The 23,166-nt window shown below is 39.3% G+C and overlaps 2 protein-coding genes across 24 annotated transcripts in view; one reads left to right on the top strand and one right to left on the bottom strand.

The window, feature by feature from the left end:
• The window catches only part of IGF2BP3 (insulin like growth factor 2 mRNA binding protein 3), a 138,576-nt gene extending 125,517 nt beyond the window's left edge, over positions 1-13,059 (top strand). For both annotated transcript variants that reach the window (XM_023639361.2, XM_070264700.1), the window contains exons 11-15: positions 3,609-3,725; positions 6,862-6,936; positions 9,551-9,682; positions 10,382-10,495; positions 10,782-13,059. In XM_023639361.2, coding sequence (XP_023495129.1) covers positions 3,609-3,725; positions 6,862-6,936; positions 9,551-9,682; positions 10,382-10,495; positions 10,782-10,880 — 537 coding nt within the window. In that variant the 3' untranslated portion in view covers positions 10,881-13,059. The remainder of the gene's footprint in view (positions 1-3,608; positions 3,726-6,861; positions 6,937-9,550; positions 9,683-10,381; positions 10,496-10,781) is intronic.
• The window catches only part of MALSU1 (mitochondrial assembly of ribosomal large subunit 1), a 72,462-nt gene extending 50,295 nt beyond the window's left edge, over positions 1-22,167 (bottom strand). For 8 of the 22 annotated variants that reach the window (XR_011437867.1, XR_011437869.1, XR_011437868.1 and 5 more), the window contains exons 1-6: positions 21,722-22,167; positions 20,301-20,479; positions 15,476-15,557; positions 13,671-13,843; positions 12,970-13,029; positions 10,373-10,439 (exon numbers count right to left, since the gene is read on the bottom strand). Coding sequence is in view for 5 of the 22 variants with exons in the window: in XM_070264701.1 (XP_070120802.1) it covers positions 13,015-13,029; positions 13,671-13,843; positions 15,476-15,557; positions 20,301-20,479; positions 21,722-21,977 (705 nt within the window). In the remaining 17 variants the exon portion in view is untranslated. Of the gene's footprint in view, positions 1-2,204; positions 3,833-4,535; positions 4,786-10,372; positions 10,440-12,407; positions 13,030-13,300; positions 13,844-15,475; positions 15,558-20,300; positions 20,480-21,721 lie in introns of those variants that run through there. The other 14 variants (XR_011437874.1, XR_011437875.1, XR_011437873.1 and 11 more) reach the window with 9 other exon arrangements.
• Between the last annotated feature and the right edge of the window lie 999 nt (positions 22,168-23,166).

The following is a 23,166-nucleotide window of genomic DNA, read 5'->3' as shown; positions in this document are numbered from 1 at the left end:
TTTTTTATTGAGGTATAATTGACAAAACAGTTTCAGGTGTGCAACATAATGGTTTGATATTTGCATATATTGCAAAATGATCACAAGTCTAGTTAATATCTGTCACCATAAATAGTTAAATTTTTTTTCCTTGTGATGACAACTTTTAAGATCTTCTCTCTTAGCAACTTTCAAATATGCAATATAGTAGTATTAACTGTAGTCACCATGTCGTACATTATATCCCCATGACTTATTTGTTTTATAACTGGAAGTTTGTACCTTTTGACCTCCCTTACATCATTCTTAATCTTTAGTTATCTCTATTCAAAATAAAGAAAAATTTTAAAGCACTATCTCTGATGCCCTTTTTAGCATGTTGATGATCAAAGCCTTAAGCTTTTGCCAACTATACATAAGAGATTTCTTTTGACTAATAGAAAGTCATACGAAGGCAGATCCCTGCCGTGACCAAGGAAGGCAGCACCACCTTGAAAGGAGAGTTATATTGGGCATTTTTCTTGAGAGTAACTTCTGCACCTCTATATTTCAAAGCATGTCCATTCCCAGTGGAAGCAGGGTATATAGTGTTGTTGTTTTTTTTGTTTTGTTTTGTGAACACAGCTTAAGAGAGAGAGAGAACCAGGTTTGAATCCTGGCTCCAACACCAGTCAGTATATGACCTTGTGCAAGTGACATAACCTCTCTGGCTCAGTTTCTTATGTTTAAAATGGGAACATTGTTAGTTTCTATCAGTTGGGAGGTGTAAATGAGGTATTGCACAGCACCTCACACAGAGGAACTCACACATTGATGCTGATGAGCAATAGCAGAAGCCCACGAATGGATGAACCAGCCACTGCACGCATTTATCCCTCAACACAGACTTACCAGAAGGCTATCAGGCTATTTCACAGGACATGATTTAGTCAACTCTATTTGGTAGGAATTTTTCTTTAAGTCTGTAGTTTCCTTCCTCTGAAGCGAAGATTTTTTAAAAAATAGAATAGTAAACAGAAACACTAGAAATAATAAAAGGGCTAGGCTGGTTCTTTAAATAAAAGGAAAACCTGATGCCTATTTATCAATTAAAAAATGGAAATGAGAAAAGGGAAATGATATTAGATAAGATAAAAATTAAGATACAACAATGTCAATAAATCTGAAAATGTCAAAACTTGTTTAGGATTACCAAATCAATCAGAAAAACTTCACTGACCAAATATTAGCTGTGTCAAGCCCATATAATTTTAATTAATTCGTTCAAGCCAAATGCTCAGGAAAAATGACAAAAACTTAGTGAAAAGGAAGACATGGGAAACTATAAAAGGACAGGCAGACATGTTTCATGGGGGAAAATGTATTAAACAAAAAAAAATAAACAGGAGAATACTACAAATAATATGTTCTGATTTGCTTTTTTACCCTAACAATACACTGGATATCTTCGCATGTCATTGATAGGTCCCTACCTCATTCTTCAAATAGATACTCCACAGCTGATTTACCTCATCCCTGCTGTGTGTGTGTGTGTGTGTAGTTTCCAAGTTTCAACTAATTCATGTAATGCTGCAATCAAATCTTTGTACAAAAGTTTTTGTGCCCTTGTACAAATACCTCTGTTGCATAAACTTAGAACTGCTGAGTCAAAGGGCCTGTTCTCTGCCCTCCCTCTGGGCTTACCAGGGAGAAGATGGAGCTGTTAATGCCACTAGCAATTTTTGTGTGGTAAAGCAAATTTTGAGTGGCGACGTCATTTGGGTGGACCATCATTAAGTGACACAAAATTTGTTTCCACACCCAATAAAAATGAATGAGCTCAGTGCTGTTGTTTTGACTCAGATTTTCAAAAACTGATTAAAATGATCAAATTCTAAAGGCTTCCCTAGTTTCTGAGATGCTTCAAAGCAAAACTGTTGGCATGTTTTTGTTTGAGACTTTTAAAAGAATCTGGGAAGAGTTTAGATTAAAAAGTTAGAAATTAGGTTGCAGCTGTTTTATGGCTGTATGTGTACATATTACAGTACTGATGGATTAACTCGAGCTCTTGGGAACGAGATTTATAGTATCCTACATAATAGGAATATAAGAAGTTTCAAGAGAGCGTTCTATGACGTGTTTCTTAGCAAGTATAGTTCATGCGTACATTTTATTGCAAGGTATCTTCTAACATCTCTAGAATCTTAGTTTGCTAAGTGTACTTTTTTTTTTTTAACAAAGGCATATTTTGTTTTACTTCATTTATTCAGTTGTGGCTCATCTTAAGATATTTCTTGGCATACATGGGAAATCTCTGTACCTTCCTCTCAATTTTGCTGTGAACCTAAAATTGTCTTAAAAAATAATATTTTAAAAATATTTCTTGAAATAAATTTCTTAGAATTAACTTATCCTTGGAAGCATGTTTTTTTTATTGTTAGAAGGTAAACAAAGTGTTAACTTCCTGAACATGTGTACCACTTCTGCATTTTAGAACCTTTGGCTCAACAGTAACATCCTTGAACCTTGAATTGGCCTTTGTAGGAATCCAGTCACTGTGAACTCTTCCCTTGAGTGTTGTCCTTTAGCCCTGCAGGAAGCACTCTTGGAAGAGAGTCTCAGGAAGGGAACAACTAGCTTGAAGTGGGAATATGAGGAAGAATGAAGTATACAGAGAAAAACCATCTATGGAAAACCTTTTAGAGTTAGCCTTCAGAACGTTTCCCAATTTGTCCATGTGTAAAGTGCAACGGGAAGGCAGAAATGGAAGGAATAAAGAATTATATGGCAAAGAATCTTAGGGAATTTTACCACTAAAGTGAATTAGTTGTCTTCTAATCCTGTCCTATGCTTGGGCATGATACGTATTGAATGGTAGCGGTAAGGTTTTACATGATTTACTCATACATAATGAGATTCAGGAGGTTTTCCCTCTGAGAATAGTTCACTAGCTGTGTGTTTAAGAAGCAAAAACTACATGGATAAAGTGTGGAGTTGGTATCTTTGGATGCTGTCATGTTTGCTTCATTTACTTGTTAAGAATCTACCTTGGGGGGCTGGCCCCGTGGCCGAGTGGTTAAGTTCGCGCGCTCCGCTGCAGGCGGCCCCGTGTTTCGTTAGTTCGAATCCTGGGCGCGGACATGGCACTGCTCATCAGACCACGCTGAGGCAGCGTCCCACATGCCACAACTAGAAGAACCCACAACGAAGAACAACAAAGAATACACAACTATGTACCGGGGGGGCTTTGGGGAGAAAAAGGAAAAAATAAAATCTTAAAAAAAAAAAAAAGAATCTACCTTGGATACAGTGATGGGGGATCTTGCTTAATTTTAGACATAATCTTGTCTCTCTATTCTAGTACATTTAAACTTTATAACACTTACATATCTTTTAAATCTGTAACTCGGTGACATTCTAAAGTTTAAGGAAATTGTGTAGAGAAGTGACATTTTAAATGCAGATGGTTTCAGGATGAATATGAGATCTTCTCGATCTGTCAGGTAAACTCATGTCAACTTCCTGTGGTGGTTTTTCCTGAAACTATCCTATTACTCCTACCGTATGAGGATGCCCCCGTCCCAATGCCAACAATAACAGCCTGATTTGTACCAAATAAGCATGTATGTTCTGTCTGTCTTTTCCAACAGCAATCAGAAACAGAGACTGTTCATCTGTTTATCCCAGCTTTATCTGTTGGTGCCATTATCGGCAAGCAGGGGCAGCATATCAAACAGCTTTCTCGCTTTGCAGGAGCTTCTATTAAGGTACTGTTCTGCCAGCTGTGGCTCTCCCAGTGTTTTAAATACAGATTGTTACAGAAGCATGGGTCTCCTTGCCACTTTAAAATTTGAATTGAATGTGACAGTCTATCCTGAGGTTAAAAAAAAAAAAAAAAAGGGTATGACAGAAAACCCCAAACAACAGTATCTTAAACGAGCTAAGTTAAATTCTCTCTCCAAAAACGTAGTCTGGAGGTAAGTAATCCAGCGCTGGTATTGTGGTTCTGCCCCAGCAAGTCCTTGGACCTAGATTCCTTTTAGCTCGTCTTCCCCTTCTATGGCCTTGGTTCCTCATGGTCCCAAACGATACAATTCAGTGCTCTAACAGTCAAGTCTGGTCCAGCCAGTAGAAGAGGACATAAAGAACCACTTTTCTCTGAAGGAGGTTTCCTGTTAGCTGCTTTAGGATATTTCTGTTTACCTTCCGTTGCTCAGAACTACATTGTGAGGCTGGCTGTAGCTGGTGGGCCAGCAGGGAAATGTAGTCCATGTGTGGTCAGCTAAGTATTTTATTATTATGGAAGGTGGGGTAACAAATATCAGAGGACAACTAATGGTGTCCACTGAATAGATAACTGTGTGTTCTGAAGATTCTGTATTTTGATATGCTGAGAATCAATGTAATATCAAATATATGGGTCCTTTTGTTTTAAGGAATACACAAGTTGACAAAGGCTTGATATAGTGACAGCTTTCTTTAGGAAAACAATCAGTCTTTTGGGGGTTTTATTTTGGTTATATTTTATAAAATTTTTACAAAAATTTTTATTTAAAAGAATAGAGTTGACAAAAAAATTGCACTTAAATGTTTATAGCATCTTTATTTATAAACTATCCCAAAACGGGAAGAGGCAAATGTTTGTCAACTGGCAAATGGATAAACTGTGGTCCATCTATGCAATAAATATTACTTAGTAATAAAAAGGAATAAACTACACTGATACATACAACAACTTGGATGAATCTCATGTATTAAAAGAAGTCCGACTCAAAAGGCCACAAACTCTGTGATCCCATTTATGTGACAGTTCTGGAAAAGGTGGAACTATAGGGATGGAGGAAAAAAATCAGTGGTTTTAGGAGCTGGAGGTAGAGAGAGGGTTGAATACAAAGAGGCAACATAAGAAATTTGGGGACTGATGGAACTGTTTTTACTTTGTGGTGGTGGTTACACAATTATGATTTGTTACAAAGGGAGTGAATTATACTGCATGTAAATAAACTAAGTAAATAATAAAAAAGCAAAACACACAGAAATAGCCCTCATGCTCTCTTATAGCAAAAGATAAGAAAATACATGAAGAGGAAATGCAGCCAAAATAAATAAATGGATAAAGGGAAAGACATGGTAAAAGATTAAGTGGTGAACCAACTTTACTATCCTGCTAGTTTCCTGATTAATGAGTTACAAATAAATCTTTGACACATGCTCACACATGCAAAAAGAACCCAGTAGATTGATTCTGGAAAAACTATAATAAACATTTCATGAACAAAAAGAATTGAGTACTCAGATGTTTGGTTCTTTTTCTTTCTGGCTTTCGTGGAGGTTTGAGGTTAAAATGTTTTTGTTTCCAAAAAGTCTGAAATATGCATAATCTGAAAGATTCACCACCACTCTTGACACTGCTAGATTTACATATATGTAAATTTCCATATATGTACTTACTTTAGTAGGCATATATCTGGTATCACCAAACCATGATTATTTGTGTTCACTTACTGGACATTTAGGTTGTTCCTAATTCATCCTGCACAGATAGTGCAGTGATGAACAAAGTTCTTTTAGCCAAACTGTTACACACAACCGTATTCTTTAACGTAAGTCTACAGAAGTAGAGTTAGTGAGTCAAAGGAGATGTGCTTTTTTTCAAGCTTTTGAGAGATGATAGCAATATATATTCCTAACCTCAGCGTACAAGTCCCCTAAGCCCCAGCTCTCTATCACCAGTAGTACTGACAAAGGTATTTTTTACAAAAGAAAACTAGTCAGAAAATGAAGAACAATATCTTCTTTCTAGGGGTTTCCTTGTGAATAACCCTAAGAGCTAGGACTAAAAGGAAGTAATTATTTGCTTATTTTATAGACTCAAAATTAGTCAGGACCCTGCATAAAGTAGGAATAGTAAGAATTTGGCTCTAGGTGACAGAAATGTTCTACTTTCTCCCTCCCTTAAAATAAAGCTAACTCCATGAAAAGTAACAACCTTCTTCTGAGTGTAAACAGGTAGGGAAAGGCCTAGTAGACTATATAAGGAATTGACAGCAATCATATTGAGTGGCAGAATTTGGGGTAGTTTTTTTTTCTTTTTTGCTTCCTATTACATAGTAATAATATATTTTTAAAATAATCAGAATTGCTGCTTGCACAATAAATACCTAGCGAACTTTTTTCTTTTAAAACAACAACTACCAGCCAGGTCCCAAAATCCTTTCTCACCACGACACTGAGGGAATAGTGGTGGTCTCTCCCTTCAATAGTCTCGGCCATATTTCCCCAGCCCAGGCTTTTTGTGTAATTTCATATACTGTACAAAAATAGAAAAGTCTGAGTTTACTTTTCTTCTGCCAAATTAATGTTTATCTCATATGTTACTCCAATGAGCATACTTTAGGGGAATTTACCAGTTGTCTTAGATTTGTGAACTTAGCAGTTTCTTGCACATACAGGAAGCCTGAGGGGTTTCTGATGCATTTGGGCCAAAGACTACACTTGAGCACCACTGCATAGGGATTAGGAACATAGGCAGTGGAGACAGACCCAGCTCTCCCCTGAGCTCTATTAGCTGTGTGATCATGGGCCAGGTAACTCAGCTTCCCAGCCTTCAGCTTCCCGGAACATTTGTAAAGTAGAGGCAATACCTCATGAGGATGTAGTGAGAATTAGCTGAGAGATTGCATGTGGGCTTTTACATTAGGGCCAAGCACAGTGTAAGTACACTGTATATGGCAGAGGCCATAAGTAGTGAACCCACATTAATCATTGCCTCTGCATAACTTCCTTCCAGAAGGCTTTCATTCTACATTTCAGTAATTCATGTGCAGATGTCAGGCTGGTTTGTGTAACATTTCTATCAGTGGCACCTGAAAGTGTCATAACCCCTTGATGGATCTGTTACAGATCGCTCCAGCTGAAGCACCAGATGCTAAAGTGAGGATGGTGATTATCACCGGGCCACCAGAGGCTCAGTTCAAGGTATGTGCTCTAGAGTCTATGGACAGGTAACAAATGAACAGATGTGGCAAATGTTAATGCCACCTTTTCAGAAACTTCATAACCTAGCTTCTCCCTTAAATATATCTAATACTCAGGAGAAAGAATCTCTCAATGGAAATTCATAAGACTAAGAACAGAGCAAAAACATACCCAAAGTTGCATTTCAAAAATTAACCAAAAGTCTTTGATTTTGAGAGTTCTGCATTGGTTGTTGGGTTTACCTATCTCCCAAAGGAGAATGTGCTCAACCACCTCATTATCACATGTGCAGGTGAGACCTTAAGAATGAAATTTATAAACCCATCTGGTTAATATGCCTTGGAAAACTTGTTCCCAAATTTTTCCTCTTGTCCCTGAAAAGCCTTAACCTTGAAATACAATGCCCCCTTTTCGTCTCACCCTTGGATTAACTCTCTTAGCCCTTGTCTATAGTCTCTCCACAAATCACTCTAATCCTTTGAATTTTAGAGGAATAAATGGCAGGCAGGCTTGTGGCATCTGTAATGGTATGAACCACTGCTCATGTTTATTGGGGTGTGGGGCTTTTGGAGCTGGGCTGCCTCACATTGTCTACTGAGAGGTGGTACAGCAGTGATGAAGAGCAGAGACGTGGCAGCCAGGCTGCTGGTTCAAATCCTAGCTCTACTATTTTACTAGCTGTGTGACCTTGGCAAGTTACTTAGCCCCTCTCTGGCTAGTTCCTTATCTGTAAAATGGCGTTAGGAGCACCTACAAGGTTTAAAGGAGGTTATAAGGTTTAAAAAAATCCATAAAGTGCTTAAAACAGTGCCTGACACATAGGAAGCACAATATAAATGTGGTGGTGGTGGTGGTTCAGCAGACTCTGGGTAGATCCAACTAAGACTGCCAAATCCTCAAGTTCACAAATAAGACATACTTTTGAGCATATGATTTCTCCCATAAAACTTTGTACAGGTATCTTGTTTGCCATAGGTAAAAGCAGCTACTGAATTGAGATGAAGCTAATTTATCCAAAACCCATGTCTTGTTCCTACCACTTAGCAGCTGTGTAATAGGACAACTCTTTAAGCTTAAGCCTTAGTTCTCTTAGCTCTAAAATGTGGCTAGTAATAGTGCCTACCTATCCCCTCCTCCCCGCTTCTTAATCACTTTCTTTCATCTCTATTTCCTATGGGCCATTTTTCACTAAAAATCCAAAGTTTTTTTTCCACTTCATTTACAGGAAGAACAGGAAACAAAAGGAGGTGCTTTGAGATGTGGGTGCAGTTGGCTAGGCTCAAACTCAGGTGAAAAAATTTACTCCCTCACACCAGTTTTGTGGTCCAGGCAGTTCAAATCATAAGTCAGAAATGTTGAAAATTGTTTCCTATCCCGAACCTACAGGGTCAGTCACTTTTAGTTTGAAATCACAACAGATAGATACAAACATCAATTATTGCATGTTTCTTGGTGCTGAGCTCTTAGTATTTGATAAATAGAATTACTGTCTTGCAACTCCTATAATGCTTATATGCTGGGAAATTCAGTTTGTTTCCCTGTATCCTCCAATGTTGTACAGTTATCTTAAATGGAACATTTAAGATATAATGCTTACATCTCATTTATGTAATCAGTGATAACCACAAATGAATTATTTTATTTTAGAGATCTAAGGAACAGTAAACTTCCTAACCCATGTTCTCTTCTGAATTCAAGAGCTTCTGTTTTGGAGGATGGTGTCTATCCCTAGTGTCCTTTGTTCAATTGCTACACCTGTGGCCTGAGACTCTGAGGATGAATGCAATAGAGAGTACCAAAATGGACTTTGTTTTTTCTGTAATCCCCTAGAATGAGCTTATCATTTCTGTACCAATGAAAATGTGTTTAATACTTTTGGTTTTGTGATTTGCCCTGGCAGCTTGTCGGATTAAACCAACTCTGACTTCTTTTTCCTTTGGTGTATACCACAGCCAATTGACGGTTGTACATAATAGGAGAGGTTTCTAATGTATAACTTCTAGTTGTACACAGTATGTGACAGGATGTGGTAACTATAAATATCACAAGTGTATGTTAACTTGATTTTGTAGCTTTATTATTCAAAGTAGAAATCACTTGGCTAAGATGAAGAAACGTGTTTAAATAGAAAATTCATCTCAGCAGGTTTCTCACTGGCCATTTAGACATAAACTTGGTTCTTAGGAGCCTGGCACAGCTGGCTCTGTAGTTCTTCCCTAGTTTCTTGCTCAAGAAAAATGTAATTACTTTCTTATTGCCAGCAGGAGAGCTTTCACCTTTTAGGACTGGAGAGCAAATGGCTATTTGCCCACAAACATTTATTAATTTTTAGTTAGGCTGACTACTAATTGCCTTTAACTATTTTTGTCAGGAGAATATGGTTTATTCTTCTTTCATCAGTCATTCAGTTGCCTCCTCTGTGATGTGTAGTTATTATCAGCCTTTTCAAGGGCTTCCTAATTTCTCCGTCTCTTATGTGATCGTCAACAGTCTATCAAATGCAGATGTATCACTGTAAACGGCTATTCCGGTGGATTTGGGCCATCTTTAAAGTTAATGGACCTTTTGTGTTTCCTACATGAATGACATTGATAGGATATGTTCTCATCTGTAGGCTCAGGGAAGAATTTATGGAAAAATTAAAGAAGAAAACTTCGTTAGTCCTAAAGAAGAGGTGAAACTTGAAGCTCATATCAGAGTGCCATCCTTTGCTGCTGGCAGAGTTATTGGAAAAGGAGGCAAAACGGCAAGTACTTCAGCAAAACCTGTGCACAGTGGTATGAAAGGGAAAGCGTTGAAAGGTACTTAGGAGTTCCAAGTCCCTGAATTTTGGCTAATTTATAAAAAGCAGGACCATCTGGGCCAAGGTTTGGAGAACACTGCCTTTTGTTCCTCTTGTCTGAGTGTTGGTGTCAGCCACTAGTGGTGAAGGCCACTAATGCCTTTCTTTCAGACCACTTTGTGTGAGAGGACTGTCTCGTATTTATAAGGGGCATTTAGCATTTTTCTGTTGATATAACTTCAGCTTTTAATTTTTATCGCTCAGACACTTAATGACATAGAAAATTTTTTAAAATTTCATTTACCTTTATAACTGAAAAAAGCGAATGATTTCCAGTTACTCTATAACACATGTAATTGCTAAGTTGTTTTCAAAGCTATTTACAATTTTGGAGTGACTGAGAGTGTACACTTTGGAATCAGACTTTCAGGGTTTGATTCTAGTTCTGCCATTCACTTGTACAACTTTGGGCAAGTCAATTTCTTTGGCTAAGCCTTAGTTTTAATCACCTTGGAATGGATATAATACTAATAACCTGATAGAATTATTAGTGGATTAGATGAAATTTGTAAAGCCATAGTGTTTGGCACACAGTAAGTGCTCAGGAAATGGTAATTAAAAAAAAAAAAAAAACTTATCGTGATTTGTATTTACCTTTTTCAGGTGAATGAGCTCCAGAATTTGTCAAGCGCAGAAGTAGTTGTCCCCCGTGACCAGACGCCTGATGAGAATGACCAAGTGGTTGTTAAAATAACTGGTCACTTCTATGCTTGCCAGGCAAGTGGGCTCTAATGTGATGAGCAAGCTCTTTCACTTCTTTCTCAAATGGAAGCAATTCTCCCATGGGTCCCTCCACCCCATATAAATATTTAAGATTGTCTGGTGCTTAACACTTTTAATCCCCCTTTTAGCAGGTGATTTCAGAGACTCTATTAGCAAACTAATTAGTATGTATCCTTAATCTTCAAGTAAATTTCTATTTGAAGTTGTTGAAATGGAAGAGTAAAATAACTTTAAGTAACTTTTGATCAGGTAGAAATTTCAAAGTTCTCTTCTTCTGCAGGTTGCCCAGAGAAAAATTCAGGAAATTCTGACTCAGGTAAAGCAGCACCAACAGCAGAAAGCTCTGCAAAGTGGACCACCTCAGTCAAGACGGAAGTAAAGGCTCAGGAAACGGCCCCCCACAGAGGCAGATGCCAAACCAAAGACAGATTGCTTAACCAACAGACGGGCGCTGAACCCCCATCCAGAACCACATGCACAAGTTTTGACCTAGCCAGTTGTTTCTGAGGACCAGGCAACTTTTGAACTCCTGTCTCTGTGAGAATGTATACTTTATGCTCTCTGAAATGTATGACACCCAGCTTTAAAAAAAATAAGGGGGGGAGGGAGGGAAGGAGAGGAGCTCTGCACTTCCCTTTTGTTGTATTCTCAATGTAACAAATATTCTAATTTTTCTTAATATTCCCCCATAATGCCAGAAATTGGCTTAATGATGCATTCACTAAATTCATCAAATAAAAATAGACTGTTCCTAAGTCCAATAGTAATATTGGATCAGAATAGAATTATTACAGGAACTTAAATGTTAAGCTATTAGCATAGAAAAACTATTCTCGGTTTTATTATCTAACACTAACATGAATAACCTAAGGGAAGTGCTGAACGGTGGTGGCAGGGGTATTAAATGTGCATTTTTTACTCAACTACCTCAGGTATTCAGAAATGCAATGAAAGCAAAAAAATTTTTTTTGAAAATTTTATATACTTTATAAAGATAAAAGTCCAACAGTTTTTTAAAAATAAATTTAATTAGCTAACAGGCAAATAACAGAAAAAATTTTACTTCTGGCTGGTAACAGTAAAGCTGGAAAATTCATTTCAGGTTTTTTGAGGCTTTTGACACAGTTATTAGTTTGCAAATCCAATAAATGTTCAATGATATGGAGCAGTGCCTATATTTGGAGAGCAGCAATACCATTTTTTCATTTATGGTAGAGGTTTTTGATGGTACTAACAGAGCAAAGTGGTTGCAGGAGGTTTGGGAACGGCTAGTTTAAATGGTTTCAGGAGACTTCAGTTTTTTGTTTATGTGATTGAATGCATAAATGCTTTGTGCTTTTGACTATCACTACCTAAAGAAAGTACATCAGTGAAGAGATGCAGCCCCTGTGGACTTTAAACTGACTGGCAAAAAGCAAGCTTCAGCTTGTCTTATAAGAGGCTTAGTTTGCCAATACACTTCAGACCAGATGGTCTATGCTTTGAGCAGACCACAAAAGAAGTGCTTTGTGAAGACCAAGGGGGCAGTCAGATGGTGTGGCAGTGTCTAAAGGCAATAAGAGGCTACATCTTCATGTGCCAGGCACTGTCATGAGCCTCACTAAGCTATTTTGAAGATTTTTAAAACAATGGTAAGAGAAATGAAAGGCCATCTTAAAATATCACATAAAATGTAGCAGGATTCTATATTCTGTGCAACCAGTTATTTGAAAATAAGTCAAAAGGCAGGCAGTACAAGAAAATAATTTTTGGAATATAATTTGAATGACTGTGATAGAACATTTGACCTTGGATACTGAACTCATCTGCCCATTCCTTAGCTTGATGACAAAGCCCGGGATGTACAGTTATGTGGGTGTGGGTGTGGGTGGTCTCCACGGCCATGCTGCTCTCAAAATTGTTTGTGTTTCTTTTGTTCATTAAGTGATCACAGTCATCATAGTACACTGATCTAAAGGGCATATATAATAACCCTTTAAAAAAAATCATTTTGCCTCATTCGTATTTCAAGATGAATTTCTACATGGACTAATTTTTCTGAAGATCACCATCTCAATTAGATATTCTGAAAATGACTTGAAATGTTTTCCTAAATGTTTTCCGAAAACCAGTTTATTTTGTAGTTGTAGCCAAAAAGTGCCCTTTTTGTCACTGAATTCATCTAACATTCATAATTTTTTTTCATACAATGAATTGCTAAAAAAAAAAATCATGGACTGGCTTTCTGGTTGGACAGGTGAGATGCACTTAAGGCCAGAACTCTTTCTTAGTATTTGATTTTTCCAATATTTGTGTTTTGTGGTTTTTTATACAGATAGGTGCTACATTTATATCTCCTGGTTTAAACTGTCATATTTCACTTCTAGCCTTTTAGTATGGCAAATCATGTTTTCCTTTCAATTAAGCATTGGTTATGGAGTATCTGGTAATAGCTAGGAAATAATTCTGTAATTGAGTTTTGTACTCACCGCATATGGATCATTCCTCATCTGTAATGTGCCCCAAATGCAGCTTCATTTTCCAGATACCTTGATGCAGAATAAAGGTTTTCATCATTAGGTGCAGCGTGATGTGTAGTATGTTTTATTTCTGGTTTTTCAAATAAATGTGAATGTTCTGAATTTAGTCAAACTGTAAACTTGAACAGATTTTTAGTAATACTATGTCAGTCTCAAGGTAAGCACCAATATCTACTAGTAAATTATCTTCTCCATTCCGTGGTACTTACTGTGAACCTTGGTGACACTGTTGCATATGAACTAAGAACTAGAGGTTTTAAGTAATAGAGGACCAGTGGGGTGGTTATATTTTTTGCTTTATTTTATAAAAAATTTTTGGCTATTCCATTCTACAGAATAAGATTTAAACAAAATTAAACTCTGAGCAGAGAGCCTGAGTTAAGCACAGGGGTCAGTGCTAACTCCGAGGATCCCTGAATCCTGCTGGGATCTCAGGAATAAAGATTAGCTTGAATGTACTGATCCTTGGTGTGAGAATTAGCTCATTTACCTACAAATTCCACATGTCAGCATGAGTGCCCACAGATTAAGACTTGTTTTGACAACAATCTAATGAACGAGGCAGGGTTTAGAAGCTATATTTTTAAGAAGTGACTCAATCCAAATCTGAAATGACTAAAGCAGTTCATATCATTTTATTCACATTTGACCTCCACTGGAGTCAGGGATGAAGTGTCATCTTCTATTCCAAGAATGAAGTCTTCAGGTAATGTCTCAGGTGCTATCTGAGCTAACTGGTCATCGTAAGAACGTAGGGTCCATAATTTCTCTAATTCATAGGTTTCTCTGGTTTCTGGAAGCATCAAATGAATCACCATGCTGCCTATCAAGGACAGATAAGAGTTACAATGAATGATCTCACAAATCTCTGTAACAATTAGAGCAGTGGTTCTCAAAGTATGAACCCCAGATCACCTTGGAACTTGTTAGAAATGCAAATTATGGACCCCATCCTGCAAAAATACCACAGTTTTCTCAGTGCATCATACAAGAGGAACACGATGTCAATATGTAACATTACTGGTGATGTTAACTTTATCCAAGTGACTAAAGGTGGGGGTCTGTCAGGTTTCTCTTGGAAGACAGTTCTCCATAGGTATCACATTTCTAAATATCCTGTGAGCAAAGCACTGACTGCCTTTTGTTCTGGACTATCTTCAAGGATGTCTGTATGGCAAAGAGTCACAGAAAGAGATACTACCTCCCTCCAGAGCAAAGGGCAGGTTTGCTTACGGCAGTGGTTCTCAATCAGAGACTCTTTTTGGTGAGCAGATTGGCCCGCAGCTAATATCTGTTGTGAATCTTTTTTTTTTTTTTTCCTCCCCAAAGCCCCAGCCCACAGTTGTACATCCTAGTTGTAGGTCATTCTAGTTCCTCTATGTGGGATGCCACCACACTATGGCCTGATGAGAGGTGCGTAGGTCCCCACCCAGGATCCGAACCGATGAACTCAAGGCGACTGAAGCAGAGCACGCAGACTTAACCACTCAGCCATGGGGCCAGCCCCTCAATCAGAGACATTTTTGATTTTCACAATTGGGGGATGCAGAGGTGAAGGGCTCTTCATTCAAACATTCTACAATGCAAAGGATAGTCCTCCCACCCCCATCAGAATTATCTGGTCCAAAATGTTAATAGTGACAAAGCCGAGAAGCCCTGACTTACAGCCTTGGCAGAAAAAGTGTCTTCCACCAGAGCAAATGCAGGCCTACTTCCCGCCCATTATAAAAGATGTGGACATCCTAATCTCAGGCCTCTTCTCTTAGAACTGTATGCAGGTGTCACCTGGCCCTGTGTTGCTCTATAGAAACGGGCTCAGGGAACCTGGTGCACAACTGCTGCCGCTGCCTGCTGCTGTTGCCGTGAGTAACTGTCCTTCATCTCTAAGCCAGGAACAGCCTTGAGTCTTTTACCAATATCCATGAACTGGCCAGCTAACTCGTTAGCTTACAAGTAAGATAAAATCTCAGACACTTCACAGTTCTTCAGTTACTGTTTTTCCTTTTGTAATATCTTGTGGGGAAATACTTTGAAACCATACATTAATATTTAAATTTGTTAGGTCTTTTCAAAATTCCAGTCCTCTGCTCTTGTCCTTCCCTGTGCCTGGAATGCGCTTCATCTTCACTTCATCTGAGTTATTTAAGGCCAAGGTTACATGTACCCCAAGCCTTCTACCACCACCAAGAGATCTCTCCCATCTCTACACGTTATCCATTCTGTTCTCCGCCAGCTTTCTGACTTGTATGGCTAGTAATATACATACCAAGTTAGGTGAGGATTTCACATGTGAATAAGACCACCTGGGTTATAACTAAATAAAACTTGCTTTAAATTTCAAAAATTTTACATGGAAAAACTCAGCAATTTGATCCCATTCCTTCTGCAAGTGAAAGTAGTTCAAGATTAGCATTATACCAAATATTTATCTGTAAAATGTGTCAAAATAACTTACCAAAGTCCACACAGAGCCAGTCATCAGTGTCCTTCCCTTCGATCTTAACATGAGGCTCACTTTTACATTTCAGGTATTTGTACTGAAAAAAGCCAGGTTACACATTAAAGGGAGAGGAGATGGGGGGAGTCTCTGCTCTGAGGAAATAGATGTATTTCTCTTGGTCTTAATTTGGGAACTAGCTTACTCATTCCTCATAGTTATACTTAGACTCATAATTAATAACATAGGGAAACTTCCCCCCCCCAAATCCTACCCACCTCCTCCTACACTTCTCTCCTGCATCCCGCCAAACCCTTCTGACAGAGCCACCCTAGACCTTCACCAAGGCGTTTCTGAGGCCTAAGCTCACTCAACATCTGGTCTTCACCTGTATCATCCCTTCTGTCCATCCCACCTCCCCTTTACTCTCAGGGAAGGTAGATGCTGCCTTCCTGTTTTGAAGCTAGATCTCAGTTCTATTGATTCCATCTCATCTACCTTAATGACAATGCTAATGGAATTTTATTTCATGTCTCTGTTCCCAAACAGATCCCATGAATTGTCTAAAACAACAAATACACTAATATCAGACAAAACAGACTAAGTGAAAAATCAGTACAAGAGACAAAGGACATTATATAATGATAAAAGGGTAAGACTAATTGGACCTAACAGACATTAACAGAACATTCCACTCAACAACAGCAGAATATACGTTTTTCTCAAGTGCACATGGAACATGCTCCAGGACAGATCATATGTTAGGCCACAAAATAAGTCATAATAAATTCAGAAAGACAAATCATATAAAGTATATTTTCTGATCACAATGAAACTAGAAATCAACAGAAGGAAAACCAGAAGGTCACAAATATGTGGAAATTAGACAAACATGTAAAAAAAACCAATGAGTCAAAGAAGAAATCATAAAGGAAATTAGAAAATATCTTGAAACAAATGAAATTAAAACACAACCTACCAAAACTTAGGGAAGCCATGAAAGCAGTGCTAAGAGGGAAATCAAGAGCTATAGATGCTTACATGAAAAAAGAAGTTCCCAAATCAACAACCAAAATTTATACCTTAAAGAACTAGCAAATGAAGAACAAATTAAAGCTAGCAGAAGGAAGGAAACAATAAGCAGAGAAAAATAAAAGAGACAAAATTCAATGAAACCAAGATTTGGGTCTTTAAAAAGATCAATGAAATAGACAAATCTTTAGCTAGACTGAATAAGAAAAAAATAGAAGACCAAATAACTAAAATCAGAAACAAGCAAGGGGATATCAACTTAGATTAAAAGAACTTATTAGAGTACTATAAAAAACTGCATGCTAACAAATTGGATAACCTACATGAAATGGACAAAATTCAACAAGCATTCATGATAAAAACACTCCCACCTCAAGATAATAAAGACCATATATGAAAAGCCCACAGCTATAATACTCAATGGCAAAAGAATGAAAGTTTTTCCTCTTAGATCATGAACAAGACAAGAATGCCCACTTTCACCACTTCTATTCAACATAGTACTGGAAGTTCTAGCCAGAGCAATTAGAGCAAGAAAAAAATGGTTACCAAATTAGAATGGAAGAAATAAAATTATCTCTGTTCACAGACAATAGGATCTTATATGTAGAAAACCCTAAAGATTCCACACACAAAAAAACTGTTATAATAAATGAATTCAGCCAAGTTGTAAAATATAAAATCAACATGCAAAAACTAGTCGTGTTTCTATACACTAACAATGAGCAACGTGAAAAGGAAATTAAGAAAACAATTCCATTTACAATAGAATCAAAAAAATAAAATAAGAAATAAACCACAGAGGCAAAAGACTTGTACACTGAACATTATAAAACATTGCTAAAGAAATTAAAGATGACGCCGATAAATAGAAAGACACCCTGTATTCATAGTTTGGAAGACTTAATATTGTTAAGATGTCAATACTCCCATAGTGGCTGGCCAGTGGCCTAGTGGTTAAGTTCACACGCTCCGCTTCAGCAATCTGAAGTTCGTGGGTTCAGATCCCAGGCTCAGACCTACACACCACTCATAAAGCCATTCTGTGGCGGCATCCCACATACAAAATGGAGGAAGACTGGCACAGATGTTAGCTTAGGACCAATCTTCCTCAGCAAAAAAAAAAAGACTACAAAAACCTGCAAAAAACCAAAAACCACCCTACCGAAAGCTAGCTACAGATTCAATGCAATTGCTATCAAAATCCCAATGACTTTTTTTTGCAGAAATAGAAAAATCCATCCTAAATTTTATATGTAATCTAAAGAGACTCCAAATAGCCAAAAACAATCTTGAAAAGGAAGACTACAGTTGCAGCTCTCAAACTGTAGTAAAATTTCAAAGCTTACTAAAAAAGCTACAATAATCAAAATAGTGATCAAAAGAGACATACAGATCAATAATAAATAAAGTAAAGAGCCCACAGAGTCAAATGATTTTCAACAAAGGTGCAAAGTCCATTCACTGGGGAAAGGGCAGTCTTTTCAACAAATAGTGCTAGGAAAACTAGATACCTACATGCAAGAGAATGAAGATGGACCTTTACCTTACACATCTATAAAAACTCAAAATGCATCAAAGAAAGACCTAAATGTAAGACTAAAACTATAAAACTCTTAGGAGAAAACAGTGAAAAAGCTTCATGACACTGGATTTGGCAATGATTTCTTGGATATGACACCAAAGGCACAGGCAACAACAACAAAACAGATATACTGGACTTTATCAAAATTAAAATCTTTTGTGCATCAAAGGACACTCAACAGAGTAAAAAGGCAACCTACAGAATGAGAGAAAATATTTGCAAATAACATACTTGCTTTGGGGTTAATACTCAAAATATATAGAGAACTCCTACAACTTCACAACAAAAAACAATCTGATTAAAACATGGGCAAAGAACTTGAAAAGTCATTTCTCCAAAGATATACAAATGGCCAATAAGCACGTGAAAAGATGTTCAACATCACTAACATTAGGAAAATGCAAATCAAAAACCACAAGATATCACTTCACTCCCATTAGGATTACTATTATCAACAAACCAGAAAATAAGTGTTGGCAAAGACATGGAGAAACTGGAACCCTTGTGCACTGCTGGTGGGAATGTAAAGAGGTGCAGCCATTATGGAAAAGAATTACCATGATCTGGCAATTTCGCTTCTGAAATTAAAAGTAGGGACATATACAGATATTTCTACATTCATGTTTATAGCAGCATTATTCACAATAATCAGAAGGTGAAAGGAACCCAAATGTCCATCAAAGGATGAATATATAAAATGTGGAACATACATACAATAAAATGAATATTCAGCCTTAAAAAGAAAGACATTCTGACACATGCTACAACATGGATGAACCCTGAAAACATGCTAAGTGAAATAAGTCACTCACAAAAGGACAAATATGATAGGGTTCCACTCATATGAGGTACTTAAAGCAGTCAAATTCATAGAGACAAAAAGCAGAATGGTGGTTGCCAGGGGCTCGGGGAGGAGCCAGAATGGGAAGTTATTGTTTAATGTGTACAGAGTTTCAGTTTGGCAAGATGAAAAACATTCTGGAGATGGATGGTTGTAATGCTTGCACAACAACATGAATGTAACTAATGCCACTTAACTGTACCCTTAAAAATGGTTAAAATGTTAAGTTTTACATTCCGTTTATTTTACCACAAACAACAAATCTGTCTTGACCTTGTATTTTTCTCCTTGCTCATCTAAAATTTTTGTAAAAGTAATTACTCTTCCCTCGCCCTTCCTCTTCCACATAAACTTCTCTGAAAAACCCATCATTCTTTTTATATCTCCAAGTGCAATGGTCACTCCTAAGTCTTCATCTTACTCTGCCCCACTCACTATTCCATCTGACAGAGCCCCCGGGAACCTGTCTTACAACTCCTCTCCATGCCCTCTTGGTTCTCTTTCTGTCTCTCCAACCACTCTCCTTTTTGGAATCTTCCTTTGCTCTGCCGTGTTGCACCAGGGTTCTGTTTTCAGCCCCCTGCTTAATTTACCACCCTTCTCTAGGCAATCCCAGCTATTCTTTTGGTCTTATCTGTCCCCTCTATCGTCAATTTTCAACAAGGTGAGAGGTATGTTCCCCTGGCACAGTAGTATCAGAATCAGCTAAAGGCTTCCAAGTACATTTTCTTCCTTCTGATTCATATTCAGTCCTGTTGGAAAATGAACTGCCTTCTCTTTAACTAGACTGGTGAATTCGGAAGGCAAGGACTAAATCTTTTCCATTGTTATCTTCCCAATACCCAGCACAGTGCTTGGGAACACTGGACACGCTCAAACATTTGACCTAGGCCAGCACCGCCCCATAGAACTTTTTGCAGTTAGGGAAATGTTTTACAGTTGTGCTGTCCAATATGGTAGCCACTAGCCACGTGTAGCCACTGAACACCTAAAATGTGCATAGTACAACTGAAGAAATGAATTCTGAATTTTAATTTAATTAAACAGCCACATGTGGCTAATGGCTACCACACTGGACAGTGCTGCTCTAGAAATCCCTCTGGGTTATACTGTCTTCTAGCCTCCTTCAGGTTATTTTTTAAATATTTTTTCCTTGTGGTCACAAGAGACAAGAATTAGAAATATCCTGACTCACTGGTGCTAGATACTTGTCCGCATAACTTTCACTATCAAAGAACATAAAACACTCACACAAATTCTGAAAATTGGGGCTTCTTTTATAATCTCATACGATGGGTTTACTTTTTAAGTGTTGATCCTCAGCCTGATGCGCTGATACTATTCCATTCTGTTAACAGTTCCAAAGAGAAAAGAAAGCATCCTACCATTTTCACAATGTAGTAGGCCATGGCATGTAAGTGTCGGGTGGAAGTTCCACTACCAATCACAAAGTAATCTGTATATTTCATTTCTGGAGGAACCTTGATCACACAAATGTCTCTTGCATTTTCTTGCCTCAGAAGTGAAACCAGCATATCGATGTCAAACTTGGGACCAGTATGATCTGAAATGCACAAAGATTTGCTTGTGTCAGGTGGCCAAGCAGAAGACAGACACTGTATGCACCCAGAAATGTGGGCAGCTGACAGTGAAACTGCTCCTCCATGAGAGTGTTAAGATCTAAAATGCTGTGAAAGATGGCAGGGCCCTCGGGCCTTCTGGAAGCTGAACCTGGGCACTGGTTTCATATAGCACTGCTCAACTTTTATGGGAAGGGTGTTCAGGTTACATAAAGCCACCACACAACCCTTCCTATTACCACATGCAAGAACCACACATCAGCAACAAACGACTTTCTGTTCACTAGTACTTAAGAAAATGAGCAAACACCTCAAACACAGAACTGCCATACAAAGAAAGAAAAACAGTAGCACGAGTTGGGGAGGTGGTGATATCCAGGAGTATATTAAATTGAATCCCAGCCATAAAGAGTTACAGAATTAGAACTGTGAGCTGGAAGGGCTCTTAGGTAGTATGTGGTCCACAACCTTTCACGGGAGAGATAAAGAAAGAGGCCTAGCAGAGTAAGTGTGCCCCCAAATCAACCAACAGAGCTAAAATTTTAACAGCGATTCTCATTTTGAACCCTCAAGTTTTTCTTAAAAGCCATTTGCCTCATGTAACAACTGTTATCTGTGAAAACAATTTTTTTCTGTAGAGATTTAGATATTCTGTTCACCTTGGATTATTATTAGAGCCTGTAAATTTACAGATCTCTTAAGTGCTAAAGCTGACTCCCAAGGCCCTAGTGGCTAAGTCCACTAAGACCTCGCTCTCTCATATCTACCCTTTCACAGATGCGATATTTACCATCTCTCAAGTTTCTAAAAACTTACACTAATTAGAGGACCTAAAATGGCATCTCCTATTAGCGCTTCCTACGCGTCCCCGTAGCCCCCAGCCCCCGGCTCTTCCTCAGAATCCTCACGACCCGACACTCTCGACAAGTCCATTTCTCGGGACCCTAAGAAGAGTGTGAAGGGGGATGAGGACAGTGAGGTTGTGATGCCAAGGGGTCGGTGTGACCGTCCGGACGCCTGGAGTTTTGAAGTCAGCTCATCTCTGGGCCTCAGCTTCTTCACTGTGAAATGGCAAAGTTGGCGCCAACTACCTCGGAAGTCCCTTCCAGCTCCGGGGCTGTAGTTTTGTGACTCCAAGAGCAATGCTGAGAGGGGACCTCAGAGCCTCCTCAGCTGGGACCCGGCCGCCCCGAGGGGGCCGCCGCCGCCCTCCCTCACGCCCGTACCTGCTGTGCCTGACTCGGGGCGACGCTCGCCGGCTGCCCGCTCCCGGAGCTCCTCCAGGCCGGGCCCCCCGTGCAGGCCGCGAGCACGGTCGGAGATCAGGCAGACCCGGCCGGGCGCCGGGCCCGCCAGCAGTCGCCCCACGGCCAGCGGCCGAAGTCGAGGCCCCGCGCTTGCCGCGGGCCCTGCTCCCGGAGGAAGGGCCCTACGCCACAGCAGCGGCCCGAGCCGCCGCGCCAAACAGCGGCCCGGCCCCATCGCCGTCGCCGCGCGTCGACTCACGGGGCGGGGCTTAACGGAGCCAGAGCAGGTTCTGCGGCTTTCGATTGGCCAGGTCAATGCAGCGCCGCCCGGGAAAATGACATCAGGGTGTGGGCGGGGCCAGGGCCTGAAGGCGGGGCCCTGAGCCGAATCTGAAGCCTGGCTGGGGCGAGTGTGACCCGGAAGGGCTCTCTCGGGATTAGGTTTTGTGGGAGTCATAGGACTAGTATCTGACTGCCCCCCTTGCTTCGTCCTACGTCATAGTGACGCACTGCACTTTGTCTTTTTTTCTTGGATCTGTCTCCCTACTCTGGATGTACTTTGCCTGAAGGCGGAAATTCTTGTTTTGTTTTGTTTTTAACTGTTCTCGCCACAGCGCCTAAAAGAGTTGGTATTGAATGTACAGAAATTGTGGCTGTTGATTAGACTGGAATTAGGACTGAAATTTTCTGCCCGTCGCCCATTATCAAAAAAATGATCAAGATTCCTTGCAAATTTGAAATCCCATAAGGACAATCTATGACTCTGGGCTAGGGTGATGTGGGAGGCTGAGATGTTAAGGACCATTAGGAAAACGTTCTTAATAGGTCAGGCCCTTCATGAACACTCGCCGTGTGGAGTTACTGATGCCAATGGGCTGCGATGTGGGGACCACCTCTGAGAGGAAGGAATGCTTAGGTGCAGTTGTAGTGTTAAACCGTGAGATTTGAGAGCTGAAGGAGACCCAGGTAGGAAAAGCGACTTTCGGGTGACCAAGCTGGAATCAGAGGCCGTTTCTGAACTCCAGGCCTGGTAACTTCTAAAGGAAGAGGCCAGTAGAAGGGGGCAAATATCCCAAATGCCTGGAACAGTGCCAAGCGCATAGTAGGTACTTCAAAGGCTTAGTAGGTAATTTCTTTTAACTCCAAGCGCTAATTTTGGGGAAAGTAAAAACTACAGAAACTAATATAAGCACCTGTGTGTACCACCCCAGATGTTTACAAGTGCTTCAAGTTATTTTTGAAGTAAGAAGAGTAAAGAATTACAGATAAAGTTGTCTCATCCTCTTCACTTCCGTTTCCCCATAGGCATGGATGTAGTGTTTCTCCCAGCTTTTGCCATCAGCTCCACGTTCCCACCTTTTCTCTGGACCTCCCAAACCTGTTTTACCACCTGTTTTTGCCATCTCATTTAATGGATCATCATC

Source organism: Equus caballus, chromosome 4 (genome assembly GCF_041296265.1).
Source record: "Equus caballus isolate H_3958 breed thoroughbred chromosome 4, TB-T2T, whole genome shotgun sequence".
NCBI lineage: Eukaryota > Metazoa > Chordata > Mammalia > Perissodactyla > Equidae > Equus > Equus caballus.
The sequence above is the reverse complement of the archived record's forward strand: the minus strand, read 5'-3'. Positions and strand labels throughout refer to the sequence as shown.